This window comes from Sus scrofa, chromosome 13, assembly GCF_000003025.6.
Source record: "Sus scrofa isolate TJ Tabasco breed Duroc chromosome 13, Sscrofa11.1, whole genome shotgun sequence".
NCBI lineage: Eukaryota > Metazoa > Chordata > Mammalia > Artiodactyla > Suidae > Sus > Sus scrofa.
Genome location: NC_010455.5, coordinates 31658094 through 31679360, shown reverse-complemented (window position 1 = coordinate 31679360; position 21267 = coordinate 31658094). Strand labels below are relative to the sequence as shown.

At 45.2% G+C, this 21267-nt stretch overlaps 2 protein-coding genes across 9 annotated transcripts in view; both read left to right on the top strand.

The window, feature by feature from the left end:
• QRICH1 (glutamine rich 1) overlaps nucleotides 1-15549 on the top strand; it is a 50712-nt gene extending 35163 nt beyond the window's left edge. For 6 of the 7 annotated variants that reach the window (XM_021070646.1, XM_021070647.1, XM_021070648.1 and 3 more), the window contains 7 exons: nucleotides 3234-3411; nucleotides 3954-4108; nucleotides 5701-5815; nucleotides 11986-12094; nucleotides 12452-12603; nucleotides 12949-13039; nucleotides 14588-15549. In XM_021070646.1, coding sequence (XP_020926305.1) covers nucleotides 3234-3411; nucleotides 3954-4108; nucleotides 5701-5815; nucleotides 11986-12094; nucleotides 12452-12603; nucleotides 12949-13039; nucleotides 14588-14780 — 993 coding nt within the window. In that variant the 3' untranslated portion in view covers nucleotides 14781-15549. Of the gene's footprint in view, nucleotides 1-3233; nucleotides 3412-3953; nucleotides 4109-5700; nucleotides 5816-11147; nucleotides 12095-12451; nucleotides 12604-12948; nucleotides 13040-14587 lie in introns of all 7 variants that reach the window. The other variant, XR_002337951.1, reaches the window with a different exon arrangement.
• Nucleotides 15701-20719, top strand: IMPDH2 (inosine monophosphate dehydrogenase 2). 2 transcript variants are annotated; one of them, XM_005669533.3, is made up of 15 exons: nucleotides 15701-15987; nucleotides 16417-16465; nucleotides 16685-16786; nucleotides 16903-16977; nucleotides 17306-17512; nucleotides 17983-18070; nucleotides 18144-18343; nucleotides 18425-18515; nucleotides 18613-18708; nucleotides 18980-19051; nucleotides 19739-19882; nucleotides 19997-20141; nucleotides 20236-20379; nucleotides 20461-20544; nucleotides 20648-20719. In XM_005669533.3, exons 1-15 carry the CDS (start codon nucleotides 15890-15892, stop codon nucleotides 20667-20669), a joined length of 1617 nt encoding a protein of 538 aa, XP_005669590.1. In that variant the 5' UTR covers nucleotides 15701-15889; the 3' UTR covers nucleotides 20670-20719. The 2 variants fall into 2 exon arrangements, with proteins under 2 accessions (XP_005669590.1, XP_003132249.2); XM_003132201.5 differs by lacking the exon at nucleotides 18980-19051 and having other exon boundaries at nucleotides 15759-15987.

Here is a 21267-nt window from a genome sequence, read left to right as displayed (position 1 = left end):
GCTGGGTCTTTAGGCAGCCTGTTTGCTGAAAGGTGGGGCCCGATTTTTCCAACATGGCCACCTCTAGAAGAATTCACCTTGATGATTATTCTCATGATCTTTGCCTCCAGTGTCTTTCCACCACAACAAACCACAGTCACCCCCTGTTTTCCCAGGAAATCCTCCAAGAATTGCAGGCAGGTATGACCCAGTGTAAATGAATCTGACTAGTATCCATGAGGATTCAGGTTCGATCCCTGGCCTTGCTCAGAGGGTTAAAGATCCTGCATTGCTGTGAGCTGTGGTGTAGGTCACAGACATGGCTCGGATCTGGCATTGCTGTGGCTCTGGCATAGGCCAGCGGCTACAGCTCCGATTTGTCCCCTAGCCTGGAAAGCTCCATGTGCCTTGGGTGTGGCCCTAAAAAGACCCAAAAAAAAAATCCTTGGCTCTTTTTTTTCCCCTAATTATTAATCTCGAGGCTGTCACAGATTTACCTTTTAAATCTGTAAAGTTTCTGGTCACTTGTCTAGCAGACGTTTAGCGTGGCTATAGAGCGTCTTGACTCATGGGGGTGCTGAAGGCACTGTGCCTCATCAAAAGGAGCTCTGGAAATGTGTGTGAGGCAGCTGGCACAAAGCATTGTTAGACCAGGGACCACACTCAGAAACTCATGCCATAAATGATTGATCAAACAATAGCTGAGTGGTTTCATAGAGGCAGCAGTATATTAATCTTGGGTGACTTTGTTAAGGAACTGTTAAATATCCAGCTATCAGTCTAGAAGTAGAACAAGACAGAGTCATTGCTTCAGGTAGCAGATAGTCTAGTGGAAGTAAGAATGTATGATTTCTATTTCTTTAAATTATTTATAAAGCAACATAATCAAGTATGACAATGTGCGCTATACACACAATGACAAAATGGGAATTCAGAAATCATTCAAGGTTAAAATAGCAGAGGCATCTATGTGGATTAAAGTGGCATTTGACTTCTAGTTTATATCTTAGATTGACGGAAGAATGAAGCAACATGAATACAGAGCCTGGGGTAGACACAAGGAATATAGCCTAGGGTTAACATGAGAGGAGGGGAACTGTGGGAGAGGAGTTAGTACAGGGGGTAAAACGGCTTTCTTCACAAAGTGAAGAGGTGGTCTGATCTGTGGTAGAAAATTTTTCCAGTATCTTAAGAGTCATGATAATAAGCAGAATCAAATACTGTTGTGTAGAAATGATTGCATGTAGGAGAGACTACCTGGGAGACTTGTAATGGTGCTCTGTGCTAAGCTTTTGCTCATAGGGATGGAGTGCATCAAGCTTCTCCTCTGCTGTCTTGGCCTGATGGTCTTAATTGCAGTTTAGGACTCTTCTTGCTTATTGGTCTCTGCTTATAATTTGCACATCTGGGCCTTTCAGTGGGAGATAATCTTTTTTGGAGTTTGTTAAAAGTTAGTAAGCTTGTGTTCTTGTTCTTCAGAGGACATCTCCCCTTTGGCAAAGGAGATGTATGTCAAGGATTATTACCAGAAAAATTGGGAAGAATACATCATGCAGGAAAGATTAATTTTTCCATTTACATCACAAACATCCCATTGCCCTCCTATTCAGGCTCTGTTCTCAGTCCTCAGGATCAGAGATGAATTAGTCTCTGCCCTTGGAGCATTGATAGCCAATGGTAAGATAATTTTGCTTTGATGTGAGTTGTACCCTAAAGAGAGCTAATGTATTCCTTAACCTGGCATACCTTTTTGAAAACTCTTTTATAGCATGTCTTAAAGTCAGATTTGTGGTGAAACCTCCCTCTTTTGAACTCACACCCACCTCTATCTGTTGCCCGTTTCTCCACTTTATTCCCAGGGGCCTGAAAAACATTATCTGCACAGGCTGACTCACCTTGCTAACCAGTTTTCTCTTTAACTCATGGCTGGGCCTTCTCTTTTCAAGATGATCAGTGACCTACCTCCTTGTGGCCAGATCCAACAGATGTGTGTTTTCATCTCATTTATAGCACTACATAGCATAGCAGACTATGTTTGCCTTCTTGGAACTGTCCATAGGGCTTCTGTGTTTTTATACACTCCTGCTTTTCTTTCTACCCCACTGGTTATTTTTCCTTCTCAGCACACTTTGCTGATGCCTCCTCCTACTCTATGTGAGCCATACATGTTGTTTTTCAGAGCTCAGTACTTACCCTCTTTTCTCCCTAAGGGATTTCTGTCCATTGCCACTACATTCAGAATCCTCTAGATGACTACTTCAGAAGATGATAATCACTGACACCTTCTGTCAGGCACTGTTCTTAGTGTTACATATATTAACTCATTTAATTCTCACACCAACCTTAAGAGGTATGTACTATTATCTCCATTTTACAAATGAAAAAACCCGAGGCGTAGAGAGATTAAACAACATGGCCAAAGCCACCTTTAGTAAGTAGCAGAGTTGGCATTCAATCTTGGACAGTCTGGTTCTGGAGCCCATGTCTCAACTCATATGCAGCCCCTGTGCCGTGTTGACACACAGACCTTTCTGCCTAGACCATGCCTTTGTCCTTAGGACACTTCCCACACATTTAGCAGCCTACTTTTTATTTACTTGGGTTTGTTGAAGATATCTCAGTTCTTCATTAGCATCACATCTACACTGTCAAAAACTATCCCATCTCAGAAAGTGATACCATTATCCACCCATTTGTTTAAGCCAGAAACCCAAGAGTCATCCTTGAGTCTGCATTCCATTAATTCTCACAGCCAGTTTGTCGACAAGCCACGTTGTTTCTACCACCAGATTTTTCAGAATCTCTTAAATCATTTCATGGCTGCCCTCATATTCTAGGCCACCAGCACCTGCTTCCATGTCTATTCTTTAGTTCATTTTCCATAGATAAGAAGAATTTTTTTATTTTATTTTTTTTAGGGCTACAGTCGAGGCATATGGAAGTTCCCAGGCTATGGGTTGAATCAGAGCTACACCTGCCAGCCCACACCACAACCACCACAATGCCAGATCTGAGATGCCTCTGCGACCTACACCACAGCTTACAGCAACGCTGGATCCCCAACCCACTGAGTGAGGCCAGGGATCAAACCCATATCCTCATGAATACTAGTCGGATTCATTTCCACTGTATCACAATGGGAACTACTCCAGGAGGTTTTTTAATTTAAAGATCTATAAGCAACATTTTTCTGGCAATTTTGGCAAAGGTCTAATGCGAATTAGTATTGACACATTTAATGGTTTTTCTCATAGGCTCAAACTGTCCAAGTAGCTGAAGTTGAACCACAGTCACAGCCACAGCCTTCCCCAGAACTTCTACTTCCAAATTCTCTGAAACCAGAAGAAGGGCTTGAAGTATGGAAAAACTGGGCACAGACCAAGAACGCTGAGCTAGAGAAGGATGCTCAGAACAGACTGGCACCCATTGGCAGTAAGTGTTTGGAAAGGAAAGGAGGTTGGACTCTGTCTACAATGCAGTGTTACTGAAGCAGTGGGAGGACTGAATGGCAGGAAAATGCTGTCCCTTGGCTCTGGAGACTAGGGAGCACCATTTAAAATAGTATGCTGAATTCAAAGCGGGCAACAGCAGGCCTGACTTGCTACAAATGAGCAGGATTTGTGGGGTTTTCCCAAGACCAGGCATTTTGTACACAGGAGTTTCTGGAGTGGACCTAGCAGATCTGGACAGAGAGACTTCAGGGAGGAAATAAGAACTAGTGAGTGCACTCATGGGTCCTCTTTCTTAGCATTATCCTCATTTTTTTCTTCATATTTAATTCGGTAGATTTTGGGTATTTGAGTTCATGTCTTGGCCCTAATAATGTGAATATCTTGGGGATATGTGAAGTAGGAAGGATTGTGGAAAGGAAGCTTCCTGCACCCTGATAGGCAACTCCTTCCAGGGATATGGACATCTAGTAAAGAGATGGCTGTTGCTAGGACACCTGTTCACCTTTGGGACTTGTGTTGCAGGGCGTCAACTGCTGCGATTCCAGGAAGATCTCATCTCTTCTGCTGTGGCCGAGTTGAATTATGGGCTGTGTCTAATGACACGGGAAGCTCGAAATGGAGAAGGTGAACCCTATGACCCAGATGTGCTGTACTATATTTTCCTGTGTATTCAAAAGGTAGGAAACAGAACCTCATAGGAACATGTTTGAATTGTGTTCCTATTGGGTATTATTTTGGGGTAGTCAAATTAGTAAAATGGCAAGCAAGTGGTTATAGTAAACTACATAACCAGGGTTTTTGTTGTTGTTTTTTCTTCTTTTTTTTTTTTTTGTCTTTTTGGGCCACACCCGTGGCATATGGAGGCTCCCAGGCTAGAGGTCAAATCATAGCTGTAGCCACTGGCCTATACCACAGCCACAGCAAGGTCAGATCCAAGCCTCATCTGCGACCTACACCACAGCCCACAGCAACGCCAGATCCCTATCCCACTGAGTGAGGCCAGGGATTGAACCTGTGTCTTTACGGATGCTAGTCAGATTCATCTCTGCTGAACCACAACGGGAACTCCTGTAATCAGTTTTTAAATGTACTTTTTTAAAAATTGGAGGCCTCTTGCCTTCTGAGATGCACACACTGTCTATGGAATGTATATATCTCCCTGAATAAATCTGCTTTCATTTAAAGAATAAATTGGAAAAGATCTGCATATCCATTTTATTTTATTTTATTTTATTGGCCACGCCCATAGCATGTGGGAAGTTCAAGGGCCAGGGATACTCTTGCCAAAGCAGTAAACAGGGCCACAGTAGTGACAACACCAATTCCTTAACCCACTAAGCCACCAGGGCACTGTGTACATATGCACTTTAGAAAATAAACATCATCATAATCCCACTATTTAGGAAAACTTCTGTTAAAATATATGGTATATTAGCGCCTTCATTTTAAAATCATAAACTATTTATATAACATTTTTCATTAAAGTAAACATGTAGTTTACTAAAAGTAAGTTATACAAAACAAAGTATGATGCTGACATAGCTTGTTTTCTCCTTTTTCCCTGCATTAATGCAAAATAATTATTTGAAGGAGTCTAGCTAGAATATACAACTGTAGTTAGGTTTTCAGGACATCTAAGATGAAGATTAACAAACTTATTTTAGGACTGGCAGTTTAGGAGAATAGAGGTGGATTTCTCAGTATTTGAATGCTGTTGTGGAGAAGCCCACAGTGTAATGGAAGAACACTTGCTGGTTGGAACTCATCCTGTTTTCTAGCCCCAAGAAAAGCCCATCTCCCGCTTTGTTTCTCTTTCTTACCAATCACCCAGAGCACTGGATGAATTGCTTTACATGCTCTGTCTCATTCTATGCTATCTCAGTCCTGGAAGGCAGGCACAGTCATCTCTTCTTTATAAACAAGGAAACTGAGCCATCAAAATTAAAAGACTTATATGAGTTACTTAACTTACACCAAGCTAACAAGAGACTGGACCTGGAGCCTGTATCATGTGTTTTGCTACCGCAGGGCAGTACCTTGGTTGGGTGAAATAGCATTTACATAATCTGCCCCACTGACCAAGAGTGTGGCGAGAGGCAGTTCACATGCTGACATGTACTGTGAAAGTGCCATATACTGCACAGTTTTGACCCGCTGTGTTGGTTTGTTAATCAGGAGGAATGGGTAGGCAGAAGTGATGGTACTGGTAGAAAAATGTTTGCTTCCCCTCAATCTTAGCAGTACCTTTTATTGGTTATTTTTCTTTCAGTATCTTTTCGAAAATGGACGGGTTGATGACATTTTCTCTGATCTTTATTATGTTCGATTCACGGAGTGGCTGCATGAAGTTCTGAAGGATGTTCAGCCCCGAGTCACTCCACTTGGTAAGAATCTTCCTAGTCTTTGGCTCTTTCCCACCTGGGTTTTAAAAGGATCACCTGCTTGTATGGCTGGCTGGGATAGCATGTGGGTGAAAGAAGGCTATAAATCCTAGGCACCAGCATTGGTCTCTCTGCTGCTTGGCCTGATGTGGAAGGGGCACTGCTCACCAGACAACCCAGCTGGTGCCAAGAACCAGCAAGTATGTGGGGGCATGCAGAGTGTAGAGTAGTTACTTACTATTTTTTTTCCTATTTAAATTTATTGTTTAAAATTGAATCCTTGTAAAAATTAAGAATTATGAACAGTTTGATCTGGAGGTTAATTTTGTTACATCTTAATATTTTACATATATAGAACATAATTTTTATTTCACCCCTGGATAACCTGGACTGCATGTTGTGTTGGAAAGAACATGAGTTCACTAAAATCTATAGTTTACATTGCATTTCACTCCTTGTGTTGTATGTTCTGTGGATTTTGGCAAATGTATAATGACATATATCCACAGTTCAGTATCATACAGAAGTTTCACTACCCTAAAATCTCCTGTGTTCCACCTTTTATCCTTCTCTCCTTCCTCCTGAATCTTTGGCAACCTCTGATCTTCTTGTCGTCTCCATATTTTGCCTTTTCCAGAATGTCATATAGTTAGAATAATTCAGTATTAATTTCTTTCAGTAACTTCCTTCACTTAGCAATATACATTTAATTTTCCTATGTCTTTCCATGTCTTGATAGCTCATTTCTTTTTAATTGCTGAATAATATTCCATTTTATGAGTGTGTCACAGTTCGTTTATCCATTTACCTATTAAAGGATATTTTGGTTGCTTCCAGGTTTTGGCAGTTATGAATAAAGCTGCTGTGAACGTTGTGTGCAGGTTCTTGGTGAAAGAATAGATCAGTGGAACAGAATAGAGAGTCCAGAAATAGAGCCACACAAATATAATCAATTTGTCTTTGACAAAAGAGCAAAGGCACTTATATGAAGAAAGGATAATCTTTTCAACTAATGGTTCTGGAACAACTGGATATCTACATTCCAAAAAAAAAAAAAAATGAGGGGGAGTTCTTGTTGTGACTCAGCGGTAACAAAGTATTCATGAGGATGTGGCTTTGATCCCTGGCTTTGCTCAGTGGGTTAAGAATCCAGTGTTGCTGTGAGCTGTGGTGTAGGTCAGCAGTTGCAGCTCTGATTGACCCCTAGCCTGGGAACTTCCATATGCCACAGGTGGGGCCCTAAAAAAGGAAAAAAAAAAAAAAAGAAAGAAAGAAATGAGGGAGTTCCCGCTGTGGCACAGTGGCTTAGGAATCTGACTGCAGTGGACCTGGTTGCTGGGAGGTTTGGGTTTGGACCCTAACCCAGTCCAGGTGGTTAAAGGATTTCACTTGCCATGGCTTGGATTTAGTCCCTGGCTTGGGGATTTCCCTATGCCGTGGGTGCAGCCATTAAAGAAAACAAAAAGAAAAGAAAAAAATGAATTTTAAACTGAGACCTTACACCCTTCACAAAATTAACTCAAAATGAATAATAGACCTAAATGTAAATCATAAAACTATAAAACTACTGGAAGATAAAATAAGAGAAAATCTAAGTGACTTTGTGTTTGGTGGTGACTTTTCTTGGTGCTGACCTGTAGTGCAGGTTTGATACCTGGCCCAGGAACTTCCACCTGCCTCTGGTGAAGCCAAAAAGAAAAAAAAAAGGTATCATTGACATACAACATTATATTAGTTTCAGGTATACAACAATGATTTGATATAATATGTATGTATTGTGAAATGATCTAGTCTAGTTAACATTTGTGCTCAGTTGTATGCTTATTAACTTTTACAGTTATTTTTTAAAACAATTTTTCAGTACATACTATGTGCCAGGCAATTCCAGGTGTAGAAAGTATAATTCAGTAGTGAACAAAATGGAGCTTAGGAGTTCCTGGTGTGGCACAGCAGATCACTGGTATCTCTCTAGTGCTGGGGCATAGGTTCCATCCCGGGCCTGGCACAGTGGGTTAAAGGATCTGGCATTGCCACAATGGAAGTGTAGGTTCCGACTGTGGCTTGAATCTGATCCCAACCCAGGAACTCCATATGCAACGGGGTGGCCAAAAAAGAAAAAAAAAAATGGAGCTTACAATATAAAAGAGGAAGACTGCTAGATAAGCAAATTAATGTATGGTAATTAAGTTCTTTAAAGAACAAAGCACAGAGGCTAGAAAGTGTTAAGGGCAGGAGGGAGGCCTTTCTTAGGGGCTCTCATTAGAACCCAGTCACTCTATGTGTTTTGCAAATTTTCAAGTCATGTGTGGCTCTACAGAGTTTGCTTTTTAAAACTTTATTATGCAAACATAAAGCACATATCAAAGTAAATGGAGTAGATTAATGACATTCCCATGTACCCTCTCACTGTCCACGGCAAATCATGTTTCATATATACTCTACTGTGTTTTTCCTTTCCTGTATTATTATTCTTTTATTTAATGATTTTTTTCCCATTATAGCTGGTTTACAGTGTTCTGTCAATTTTCTACTGTACAGCAAGGTGATCCAGTCACACACATATACATTCCTTTTTCTCACATTATCATGTTCCATCATAAGTGACTAGATATAGTTCCCAGTGCTCTACAGCAGTATCTCATTGCTTATCCATTCCAAAGGCAATAGTTTGCATCTATTAACCTCAAAATCCCAGTCTGTCCCACTCCAACCCCCCCCCCACCCTGGCAACTGCAAGTCTGTTCTCCGTGTCCATGATTTTCTTCCCATATTATTTTGAAGTAAATCCCAGATACTTTATCCATAAATATTTTAATATGTGTTATTGGTGAATACTACACCAATAACACATATTAAAATATTTTTTAAAAAAACCTGTAGTATTATAAAATAAAGTGTAATATATTAAAATATTTTTTAAAAAAGACAAGTCCTGGAGTTACCATAGTGGCACAGTGGTTAACGAATCCGACTAGGAACCATGAGGTTGCGGGTTCGGTCCCTGCCCCTTGCTCAGTGGGTTAAGGATCCGGTGTTGCCGTGAGCTGTGGTGTAGGTCGCAGACGTGGCTTGGATCCTAAGTTGCTGTGGCTCTGGCGTAGGCTGGCGGCTACAGCTCTGATTAGACTCCTAGCCTGGAAACCTCCATATGCCAAGGGAGCAGCCCTAGAAAAGGCAAAAAGACAAAAAAAAAAAAAAAAAAAAAAAAAAAAGACCATAATCTCATCAAAATCTGTCTTTCGTTTGATTTCTAATTGTCTCATAAATGTCAATATTTTGTTTGTATGAATCAAGGTGCAGATAAGTTCTACACATTGAAATTGCTGATATACCTTACGTTTGGTTTTAACCTTTAATTTCCTCTTTGATTGTTTTTCTTGCAATTTACTTATGGAAAAAACCAACCTTTTAAATGATTACACAGTCTCAATTTTTGCTTATTATATATCCATACTGTAATTTAAAGATATTCTTCTGTCCTCTGTATTTAGTTAATTTGTAGTTGCATAAATTCACTAGGAGTTGCAAGTGGTGGTATTCTAATGTTATTACTTCTCCATTATTAACTGAAATACAAAGAGAAACTTTCCCTTGTCAACTCTTTGATTTCCTAGTAGTATAGATTATATAGAAGAGGCAGGATAAGAGCTTGTTTGTTCTCCTTTGTTTAGCAGTTTTCACAGTAATGATTTGGTTCACCAGCCTCCCCCAGCTACATTTTTGTTTGTTTAAAGAATTATTGTGAACTGAAACATTTAATATGATTTAATTCATTGCATTTGTTATCTTTACTGATGCACAGATTTTGTCTCATCCTTGGCCATTTGGAACCTCTTTAAATTGGCTCTCAGTTTCCTTTGATATGACCCTATTTCCTTGATTTATGGTTTGACAAAATATTCCAGGCTCATCCTTGTCATTTTCTGTCCCAGTGTGGAATTGGCCAGTTCTCTCCACAGAGCCTGGTTCCTTTCAGTCTTAAATGGTATTTCATTAGCCCAGTCTGGATGGTAGGGGTGCTTATTGCTCCTGAGTTGGTCATGGTTTCTAGACCTTTCAGTGGGCATAACTAAAAAATATATATACAAAATAGATTATTTGGGGAGTTCCTGTAGTGGCTTAGCAGTAATGAACCCAACTAGTATCCATGAGGAAGTGGTTTCAATCCCTGGCCTCGCTCAGTAGGTTAAGGATCCCGTGTTGCTGTGAGCTGTAGTGTGGGTCATCGCAGACGAGGCTCAGATCCTGCGTTGATGTGGCTATGGTGTAGGCTGGCAGCGCCAGCTCCGATTTGACCCCAACCTGGGAACTTCCGTATGCCACACCTGCATCTCTAAAATTAAAAAAAAAGAAAGCAGGGAGTTCCCGTCGTGGCACAGTGGTTAACGAATCCGACTAGGAACCATGAGGTTGCGGGTTCGGTCCCTGCCCTTGCTCAGTGGGTTAACGATCCGGCATTGCCGTGAGCTGTGGTGTAGGTTGCAGACGTGGCTCGGATCCCGCATTGCTGTGGCTCTGGCGTAGGCCGGTGGCTATAGCTCCTATTGGACCCCTAGCCTGGGAACCTCCATATGCCGTGGGAGCGGCCCAAGAAATAGCAACAACAACAACAACAACAAAAAAGCAAAGTAGATCATTTTGATGTTTTGCAGTTCAGTTTTAGAACTATGAAAGCTTTTGTATGATATTTCTAACTGTATCTCCTGTCTTCCATGTCAGGAGTTATGGTTTTCAGGCATGAAAGTTCACTTTAAGTTGTGTCATTAAGTGATTAAAGGGAGTTCCCGTTGTGGCCTAGAGGGTTAAGAATCTGACTAGTATCCATGAGTATGCAGGTTCAGTCCCTGACCTCGCTCAGTGGGTTAAAGGGTCTGGCGTTGCCATGAGCCGTGGTGTAAATTGCAGATGCAGTTCTAATCTGGCTTTGCTGTGGCTGTGGTATAGGCTGGGAGCTGCAGCTCTGATTTGACCCCTAGCCTGGGAACTTCCATATGCCTTGGGTATGGCCCTAAAAAGAAAAAAAAAAAAGTGATTAAAGCAAGGGAAGTGACACCAGGTGGCAGAGTGAACCCAGAGAAAATAGGGCACGCCAAGGTATGCCACACGACTCGTAGGGCTGGTTTTCCCTGAGGTGAGCTGTCTTCTGTCACTCATCCTGCTTAAGTTATATCTGAGAGCAAGGAAGTTTATCTCATTCCCATTGGGTCATAGAAATAGAAGAGTAGAGGCATTGATGCCCTAAGGAGATGGATATGCACTCATGGAGTCAGGGCCAATTTTGGCAAGAACAGAGAAAAGGAATGTATTGGGCAGAATTTTTTCCCCCTACTTCTAGGAAGTGCCACCCTCACTGCCTGCCTGGAGAATCCTGAAACTCCTGTGGGAGGATGCTGGTTGCTGCTGGTTTCACCATGTCCTCGGTGCCTGGCACACATATACTTGGATATTGATTGTTGAATAACACATGAAGGGGGCCTGGTGATCACCCCAAGTGTCATCTTCCTTTAGTGTAGTTCTGCTTGCCCAAGGCTCTTGATCAAACCACTGCCCTTTGCCCCTTTCCACTTTTTAGTTAGCTTATAAACACAATAAAACTTGCTCTATGGGAAAAACCTATAATAGATCTTAATACCATTCTCCTCTTTATCCAGAGGGGGCGAGGATGGACTTGCTTTCTAGAGATAGAAGACATGAGAGAAGGTTTAACAAGGGCAAACAGGGGCATGTATACCAGTCTTTTGGGCATGGACACCTTTGAAAATATGATGGAAGCTCTTTACTCTCTTTTCAGGGAAGCATGCATGTGTACAGAAGTTTATTTATAGTTTTGAGCATTTCAGTCTCTCTGAGGGCAGTCTTTTCACCCCATATTATCCTGAGATTAGAGGAAGAATTAATGTCAGGTAAGAGCAATCATATATGGCAGTGGTTCTCAAAGTATACTCTTAAGAACTTGTTAGAAACACACATTATCAGGTCCTACCTCAGAAACTTGGGTTGGGACGCATTGTTTATGTTTTAACAAGCTTCTCAGATGCTTCTGCCATATCCCAGGAAGACTTCTTCAGTTAAACTTGTTCTCCTGCGTGGTCCTTGTGCCTCACACCTCCATCCTGCACCTTTGAGGGACTGCCTGCCATCCTCTTGTTGTAGCAGTGCTCTATTCCTCCTAGGCTATGTCCTGCCCAGCCACGTGACTGAGGAGATGCTGTGGGAGTGCAAGCAGCTTGGGGCTCACTCCCCTTCCACCTTGCTGACCACCCTCATGTTCTTTAACACCAAGTAAGTGTTCTAGAGGCTCTATGCTTAGCCATTGCTGGCATCTGCCAAGTGAATAGGGTAGAAACTATCCAGATGGACTTCTGAATTCCTTTGACATATTTGAGAGCCTTTGGGCTACTGAAAGCCCTCAGTCACACCTGGCTACATTTTGTGTGGTGACTAATGAGGCAGACACCCTTGCCAGATCCCTACTATCGGTCTTTACATGGCTCTTCCACTAGACAGTTTATTTGGGTGTGGGCCTGCCCATATTCTGGGATTGTGGGCAGCAGCTCCTCTGAAGCACTGATGGCAGAGGGTAAGTCATCATCTCCTTCTGGCACCCCTCCCTTTGCCTTGCTTTCACTTGTGGTGCAGATACTTCCTCTTGAAGACAGTGGACCAGCACATGAAGCTGGCCTTCTCCAAGGTCTTACGACAGACAAAGAAGAACCCCTCTAATCCTAAGGATAAAAGCACGAGTATTCGGTACCTGAAGGCACTTGGGATACACCAGACTGGCCAGAAAGGTAGGGGAAGAGGAAGGCAGGGGTTGCAGAAACAGGTGTACTAGGCCTGCCCTGCCCTTGTGCCTGGGGTAGAGGTGGGGTGGGGGCTAGTGCTGAATGTAAAGATTGGAATTTTCTAGATAGGAATTTTCCATTCCCTTCTTCTCAACCAGAAACTCTAGAAACAGAGATGCCCCAGGAATGACAGCTGTCTTTTCTTTTCATACCCACCACCCATGCCTCATACCCTTTTCCTTCCCAGTTTTTCCTGGTTGGGATGGCTAGAAGCCTATGGTTCCTAATCTGAGCCTGAGCCAAGGTAGTCTGATACCATGTCTGTGGTGGTGGGTGGGATATGTTTTATAGTTACAGATGACATGTATGCAGAACAAACGGAAAATCCAGAGAATCCCCTGAGATGTCCTATCAAGCTCTACGATTTCTACCTCTTTAAATGGTGAGGAGGCTTTATTGTGACTGGGTAGTGTGTGTGTGTGTATGTGTGTGTCATTCTGTAGTTTCATGCTGAGTAAAAACACACTTGCAAAAAGATAAATACAGAAGCACCCTTATTGGTTTTCCCAAAACATGTGCCTACACATGGTCCACTTTCTAGTAGAGAGGATGAAGTTAGAGGGTGGGTAGTAGACTGTCTCTGTCACATATTGACCATAGCCCTGCATCTTCCTGGCCTTGACCTTTTGTCACTAGCATCATCAATCTAGGGGGAGGGAACTCCTTTCCTTGGCTTTTGCTGTCTTTTGCCTCTGCAGTTTGACATACCATCTTCATAGCAATGCCATAAAATCTTTCTACATTGTAGATCTTATCATGTTACTTAGGTTACAACCTACATTGGTTTCCTTTTACACTACAGAGAAAGACAATAATCCTAGTGTGGCATCAGGGCCTTTCATGCACTCTCCCTTGTTAACCTCATGTTCATGTAGCTCTTGGCTCTCTAGACATACTGGCTCCTTTCCATTGAAAGGTAGGGGTATCATGCTTTTCCTCTTCAGGACCTCTACACAGTGAGTTTGTGGCACAGCAGGTTAAGGATTTGGCATTGTCACTGCAGTGGCTTGGGGTGCTGCTGTGGTGTGGGTTCAGTCCCTGGCCTGGGATTGAAACTTCCATATGCTGGGGGCACCACCAAAACTAACAAAAAACAAGGTCTCTACACAGACTTTTCCCTATTGGGCAAACTCTGCCACCACCACCCACCTGTTTGGCTAGTTAGCTCCTATCCATCCTTAAAACAGCTTTATCAAGGAAGCAGTTCCTGATTCTCAACCTGTTCCCTCAGGCTGTAGCACTTACTACTGTTTGTCATTTTGAGTCTTTATGTAAATGGTTAATTGCTGTCTGTCTCCCCTCTTAGCTGAAAGCTCCATAACATAGACGCTTGGGCCTTACTCATTTCTTTTAAAATCAGCACCTAGTGCAGGCCTGGCACACAGTAGCCCTTTGAGAAATCTTGAATCAGTGCATGAATAACTGTTAGAGGATAACTTGTGCTAAGTATTTAAGAGTTAAGAGAAGTACAGCCCAATATTGAGGGGCTTTGAGTCCAGATACAGGCCCCCAGCATCACAGTGAAGCTGAGAAGTCAGAGTCCCTCTGGGGAAATTGAGAAATTATCAATGGATGAGGTAGAGGAAACAGCATAAGCTGTTTTCTTGAAGACAGACCTTCTGAGTGGTGAAGTTGGTTTCTAGTGAGATTGGATGGACTCAAGTAGATGAACCCTGGGAGTCCAAGTCAGAAGAATCACACCTGGCAGCATGTGAGGGAGGAGCAGAAGGTAGGCACCCTGTCAGTGGCATTTGCAGTAACTCCAAAGGGATGTCCTAGAGGTAGTGTGTGTTGGCTGCATGGAATTGAGGAACTGTGTGACTACCTTCCAGAACTTCCTATCTTTTGGAGAGCATTTGTCTAGGAGGTTCAAGGTGGGAGGGTTGAGATTATGGTGGTTTCACCCAGCTTTCACCCATATATCCTTCAGCCCTCAGAGTGTGAAAGGCCGGAATGACACCTTTTACCTGACGCCAGAGCCGGTGGTGGCTCCCAACAGCCCAATCTGGTACTCGGTCCAGCCTATCAGCAGAGAGCAGATGGGACAGATGCTGACTCGAATCCTGGTGATACGAGAAATTCAGGAGGCCATAGCAGTGGCTAATGCAAGCACCATGCACTGAGATCCCTCAGCCGTGGTTCAAGGGAGACGATCCAGGAAAAAACGGACAGACTTTCACACTAAAGAAGAGGCCTCCATTTTTTTCTTTTCTTTTTTATTGGTGTAGTTATGAAGCCTTTCAGACTGCTTCTGTTTAAAATGTAAAAGGAAACTTTGCCCCCGTGCATCTTCATAAACCTGCTGTGGCAGACTCCTCAGCCCATGGGGGCTCTGGGTTTCCTGAGAGCCAGATGTTCTAGAAAGTTGCTGGCTGACTTTTTTTGTTTGGGGCCTGAGGAAAGGGCTTGGACTGTTAAGAGAAATGTGGCCCCTTATCCTTCCTCCAGAAAGATGGAATTAATGATGGATGGACCCTACAGAGAGATCTCTCCAGCTGGCTTCCATTATGACTGGCAGACATTGCTGACCACAGGGGAGCGAGCCATGGCCTTTTCTTTCTTCATGCTCAGACATAAACCTAGCATCTTAATGGAAGGAAAATGAGGGGAACTTCAATTATGATTTATTAAAGACAATTTCTATTACACCCTTCTTTATGACAAATGACATTTTAGATGTTAAAGTAAAAACTTTACCTTTTTTTTTTTTTTGGTTTTTTTTTTTTGGTTTTTTTTTTTTGGCCTAACATTGAGGCCTTAAACCTGAGGCTCCTGTGCCTGATGGAATTCTTGTAACATACACTTGTGTATCATATAAAGATACCACTCTGTTTCTCTTATGTATTCTTAATCTAGTTGTTTATTAAGAATGACAAGCACGTCTTTTCAACATGCTAGTGAACAACGTCTCTTTATTTGGGAGGAAGCTGGGGGGACAGTGGCAGCAAAGCCTTGCTTGTTAATTTAAAGGGGCAAGGTCTTGCGGGAGCGGGTAGCGATAGGGGAACAGCTCTACCAGGCGACGCAGCTAGAGCATGCTCTGCGCTTGCGTTTCCTCCCGCCAGCTCCGCCCTAAAGGCGTGTGGGCTCCGCCTGTGCGTGCTGCGTCCTGACGTCAGCGGCGCGCAGGGCGCAGTGACGATTTCGGCTGGTTTATATTGGCGCGGCCCAGAAGGCAGAGGCCTCTGCGGCGCGGTCCTCGGAGACACGCGGCTTAGCCCCCGCGTTAACCATGGCCGATTACCTGATTAGTGGGGGCACGTCCTACGTACCGGACGACGGGCTCACGGCTCAGCAGCTGTTCAACTGCGGGGACGGCCTCACGTACAAGTGCGGGCTTAGCGGCCTCACCTGGGCGAGGAGAGGGGCGGCGCGCTGGGTTGGGAGGCCGGGTGGGGCTTCCTTTGAGCCTACTTGGACTCAGGCGTGGGAGACAGGTTCAGGAAATTACCACACATCTCTGAGGTTCCGTTTGAAGCGGGCGGGATGGAGGAGGCATCTTGGTAGTGCTTGGCATTTCAGGCTAGAAATTCCAATCTCCGGGCACATGGAGTTGTCAGGGTTCCAGGGGCGCCGATGACAGCTAGGTGGCAGAAAAGGTCCCTTGTCTCCATCTCTACCTTCTTTTCTGCCTTGCCTGTGATACTCGGTCTAGTTCATTGTCCTCTCTGCTCAAATGCCTTAAGAGATGATCTATTGGGGATGGTGTTTCAGGCTGCTGTAATCCTGACCCTTACTCCCATTTCCCCTCCCCTTTAGTGACTTTCTCATTCTCCCTGGGTATATCGACTTCACAGCAGACCAAGTGGTGAGTATGGACAGGAGTTGGATGGGTGTAAAGTTTAGGTAAGATGCTGCTGCTGTCCCCTTTGGCTACCTCACCAGTTTGGGTTTGGGGGTGGATTCTATGGAAGGGAAGAGTCTTACTGGCATGCAGGTCATAAAGGGCACTTGTTTTGTGGGGAACGTGGCACTGACCTGAAGTATATGAGGTGCTTTTGCATATTAGTTGGCCTTATTTCTTTAGGACCTCACCTCTGCTCTGACTAAAAAGATCACTCTGAAGACCCCACTGGTTTCCTCACCCATGGACACAGTCACAGAGGCTGGGATGGCCATAGCAATGGCGGTGAGCATTGTCACATATGAGGGCAGAAGCAGGGGTCCCATCTCTTGTCAAAGGCATACAGTGATGCCACTCTTCTTTGTCCCTGTTTCCCTATTTTCTTTTGGCATCTGCTACAGCTTACAGGTGGTATTGGCTTCATTCACCACAACTGTACACCAGAATTTCAGGCCAATGAAGTGCGAAAAGTGAAGGTCAGAAGGGCAAGGATCGTGGTCAAGAGCTCCTGGGAATTGCACTGAGGTGGAGTGGGGTGGGAGTGGGGGACTTATTCTTTTAATTTAGCATCCTTTTTTCCCACTGTGGGGGTTCAGTTCCTCAGAAGAGCCTGAGACCCTGTGTCTTAAAGCAACAGAAGAGGACCAGGTAGACAGTGCCTACAGCCTACCCATGTCTCCTAGTTCTGGGTTTGAAGTGTTTGTGTGATTTCATCTTGTGGCATTGCCAAAGGGGGGTTGGCACAGATCCCAGGCTTTAGACCAAGAACTTGGTGAAAGTGCCCCTTTTCACCATCCCTTCCAGAAATATGAGCAGGGATTCATCACAGACCCGGTGGTCCTCAGTCCTAAGGATCGAGTGCGGGATGTCTTTGAAGCCAAGGCCCAGCATGGCTTCTGTGGTATCCCCATCACTGACACAGGCCGGATGGGGAGCCGCCTGGTGGGCATCATCTCTTCAAGGGACATTGATTTCCTCAAGGAGGAGGAGCATGACAGGTTTCTAGAAGAGGTGGGTGTCACTGACAGCAGAGCCAAACACTAACAGCCCTGGCTAAAGACAAGGTTCCTTTTCTTTGAATGGCATGACTGAAGGCCACTGCTGTTCAGGAAAGATGAATGCCCAGCTAAGTTTCTGACCCTTTCATGGGGTTCTTGAGTCCACTGCATACCAGAGGCTTTCAATCTGCCCAAATATTTGCCAGCATACCCCTGCTTTTTGCCACATCCAGAGTGGGGGCAGTGCTCAAGGACCAGCTTTAGCCTGTCGTCCTTGCTTTATTGTGGCTTTCTCTGCAATGTAATAAGCTGCTCCATATATCTGGTGCTCTTTGTATTCAGCATTCGCTCTTGCCACTAGATGCTGCAGGCAGTTGGGTGTACTTAAGGAGGGTGGTCTGGATATACCTGTGTCTTTGGAACCTCACCCCTGAGTTAGGGCAGGGTCTCTTGGGAGGTCCTCACTGCTTCCTTCTCTCCTAGATCATGACAAAGAGGGAAGACTTGGTGGTAGCACCTGCAGGCATCACATTGAAGGAAGCAAATGAAATTCTGCAGCGCAGCAAGAAGGGTAAGTCCTAGAGGTAGAAGGGGTTCTGTAGCCAAAAACCATGGTACTGATTCATGTCCTGTCCTGCCCCCAGGAAAGTTACCTATTGTAAATGAAGATGATGAGCTGGTGGCCATCATTGCCCGGACAGACCTGAAGAAAAATCGAGATTACCCGCTGGCCTCCAAAGATGCCAAGAAGCAGCTGCTGTGTGGAGCAGCTATTGGCACTCATGAGGATGACAAGTATCGGCTAGACTTGCTAGCCCAGGCTGGTGTGGATGTAGTGGTTTTGGTGAGCTGCTGCACAGGCAGGGTGGGGCGGTAGGAATAGCTGCCATACCATAGTATTACTCAGCCTTCCTTCCTGTCCCAGGACTCTTCCCAGGGAAATTCCATCTTCCAGATCAACATGATCAAGTACATCAAAGAGAAATATCCCAGTCTCCAAGTCATTGGAGGCAATGGTGAGAAAGGATTGGGCACTGAAGGATGTGGGGCAAGAAGGGGAACTACATTCCCGCCTATAACTTCATGTGAGCCTTTCACTGTTCCCTACTTCAGTGGTCACCGCTGCTCAGGCCAAGAACCTCATTGATGCTGGTGTAGATGCCCTGAGGGTGGGAATGGGCAGTGGCTCCATCTGCATCACTCAAGAAGGTAAGAAGATGCTTTGGCAGGACCCTCAGAGACCTGGCTTTATCAAGGACCTTAGCCCCACATGCCCTGGAGCCAAGTGCTCTTACAGGAACTACACTGAGTCCTCCAATAGGGGCAGCCCCAGGGCCAAACAGGCTCCTTGGATGAGTAACATGCTGGAAGCAAGACGAGCTCTTGTCATTCTTCACCTGCCACTTCCCCCCTGCCTAGCCTGGCCTCCCAGCTCCTGCTCCGCACCCTCTCTAAACTCTGGTCTGTTTGTTTTATTTAGCGGCTCCCAAGATCCCTCCAGACATAAAGTCCCACAGCCCCAAATGCCCTTCTACTGTCACGGGCTGCTATAGTAAGTCTGGCCCGGCCCACTGGCCCAGCCCAGCTGCCCACTGCCCGGCTGCTTGGTTGACTGTAGCTGTAGCTCCCGGGGTTTGTGGTGCTGATGGGTGGGCAGGGCAAACTGAATGACAGACCATGGTTTTGGGAACTGCTCAAGAACACAGCTCCCATCTCTTCCTGGGATGCTTGTAGGGCAGGACCTCCTCCAGGTAGGCCCTGCCCTGCCCATGTCTCTTGCAGTAGTCACAGGTTAAGAACCAGCTATGGGATCCACTCTTCCTTCCACACCATCACTGCCCCTGATCTTGCCTGAGCTGCCCACAATGCAGGGAGCAAAGGGTGGGCCTCTGGGTACTAACTGCACCGTGACCCCTACCCGACCTGATGCCAATTGGGAGGGGCTTTCACAGCTGCTGACTGCATGTGCCTGAGGCTGCCCTGGGCCATGCATACATGCACGCGCACACGCGAAGGGTGAGTGAAGTTCCATCACAGCTATTTGTACTGTTCATGGCAGCTGGGACAGTAGCCATCCCAGACAAGACTTCCTCAGCCAGGCTGCAGTCCTGGTGCAAGTGTAGCGAGAGCTCCTGGGTGCCGATTGTGGCCACAGAGCTTCTTGCTTGTTCTCCCCCCCCCACCCCCAGCACCCAACTAACCCCATCCCCCCCACACTTCTTCCTCCATGTCTCAACAGTGCTGGCGTGTGGGCGTCCCCAAGCAACAGCAGTGTACAAGGTGTCAGAATATGCACGGCGATTTGGTGTTCCTGTCATCGCTGACGGAGGAATTCAAAATGTGGGCCATATTGCCAAAGCTTTGGCCCTTGGGGCCTCCACAGGTGAGGCTTACACCCAGGAAGCCTGGTGGGACTGCTTTCCTAATGCAGTCAGGGTCTTCCCACAGCACTCCTATCCACAATTATGATGGGCTCCCTCCCTCCTCCTGTCCATAGTTATGATGGGCTCCCTCTTGGCTGCTACCACTGAGGCCCCTGGCGAGTACTTCTTCTCTGATGGGATCCGACTAAAGAAATATCGTGGCATGGGTTCTCTTGATGCCATGGACAAGCATCTCAGCAGCCAGAACCGATATTTCAGGTGGGACAGGCAAGCCATTTACTGTATGCTAACTCTACATTGGCAGTATCATCAAGGCTCTGACCCTGTCTGTGTTTCTTGCCTCTTCTTGCAGTGAAGCTGACAAAATCAAGGTGGCCCAGGGGGTGTCTGGGGCTGTGCAGGACAAAGGATCCATCCACAAATTTGTTCCATACTTGATTGCCGGCATCCAGCACTCCTGCCAGGACATTGGTGCTAAGAGTTTAACCCAAGTCCGGTAAGTTTAGGGAGCAGGGCCATCGACTAGAGGGGCTGGACGAGGGCCAGCTCCCCACATCTGACCACCACCCCTGTTCAGAGCCATGATGTATTCTGGGGAGCTCAAGTTTGAAAAGAGAACATCTTCAGCTCAGGTTGAAGGTGGCGTCCACAGCCTTCATTCGTAAGTGACCAACCCTTTCCATTCCTCTGTCCTTGGGGTTGAGGTGTCTCCCATGCCTCGGTCTTCCTGCCCTCACCCTCACAGCTGGTCCTTCTGCCAACAGGTATGAGAAGCGTCTTTTCTGAAAAGGGATACAGCACACCTCCTTGGTTTTTCAATAAAAGTTTGAAAAAAAGTGATGCCTGATCTTTGAGGTCAACAACAAGCAGGTAGTGCTCTGCAGCTGCCACCATCACAGATACACACCAACACAGTACCGTCATTTCCAGGGAAAACCTCAAGCCCTGAGATGAGGGTGCTGTGAGCACCTGGACGTAGGTGGTAGTGCTAGATTCAGAAAGTCCCTTCTCTGGCAGCTCAGACCAGTTCTGGCTCCCAAGGGTTTGGTCTCAAACTGTGACTCTGACTGTAGCTGCTAAGAAAGGGTCACAGAACAGGCCATGAGGCTATAGACTGGCATCCACAGGGCCTCCTGCTAGCCCAAAGCTTGGCCACAGGGGATCAGGCTGAGACCCCACATACATGTTCTCTAACTTGAATCTCTAAAGGGCCTTGTGGAGAAAGCACTGAAGTCCCCTCAAATCTGCATGTGAGCAAAGAGATGTACAGTTTATAACAGACACCTATACAGCTTCCTCGCCTCTTGAGTATCCCCTTGATTTTTTCACAACCCCCTCCATGAACCCACGGAGCCAGCAGCTCCTGTCCAGCAATACACCTAGT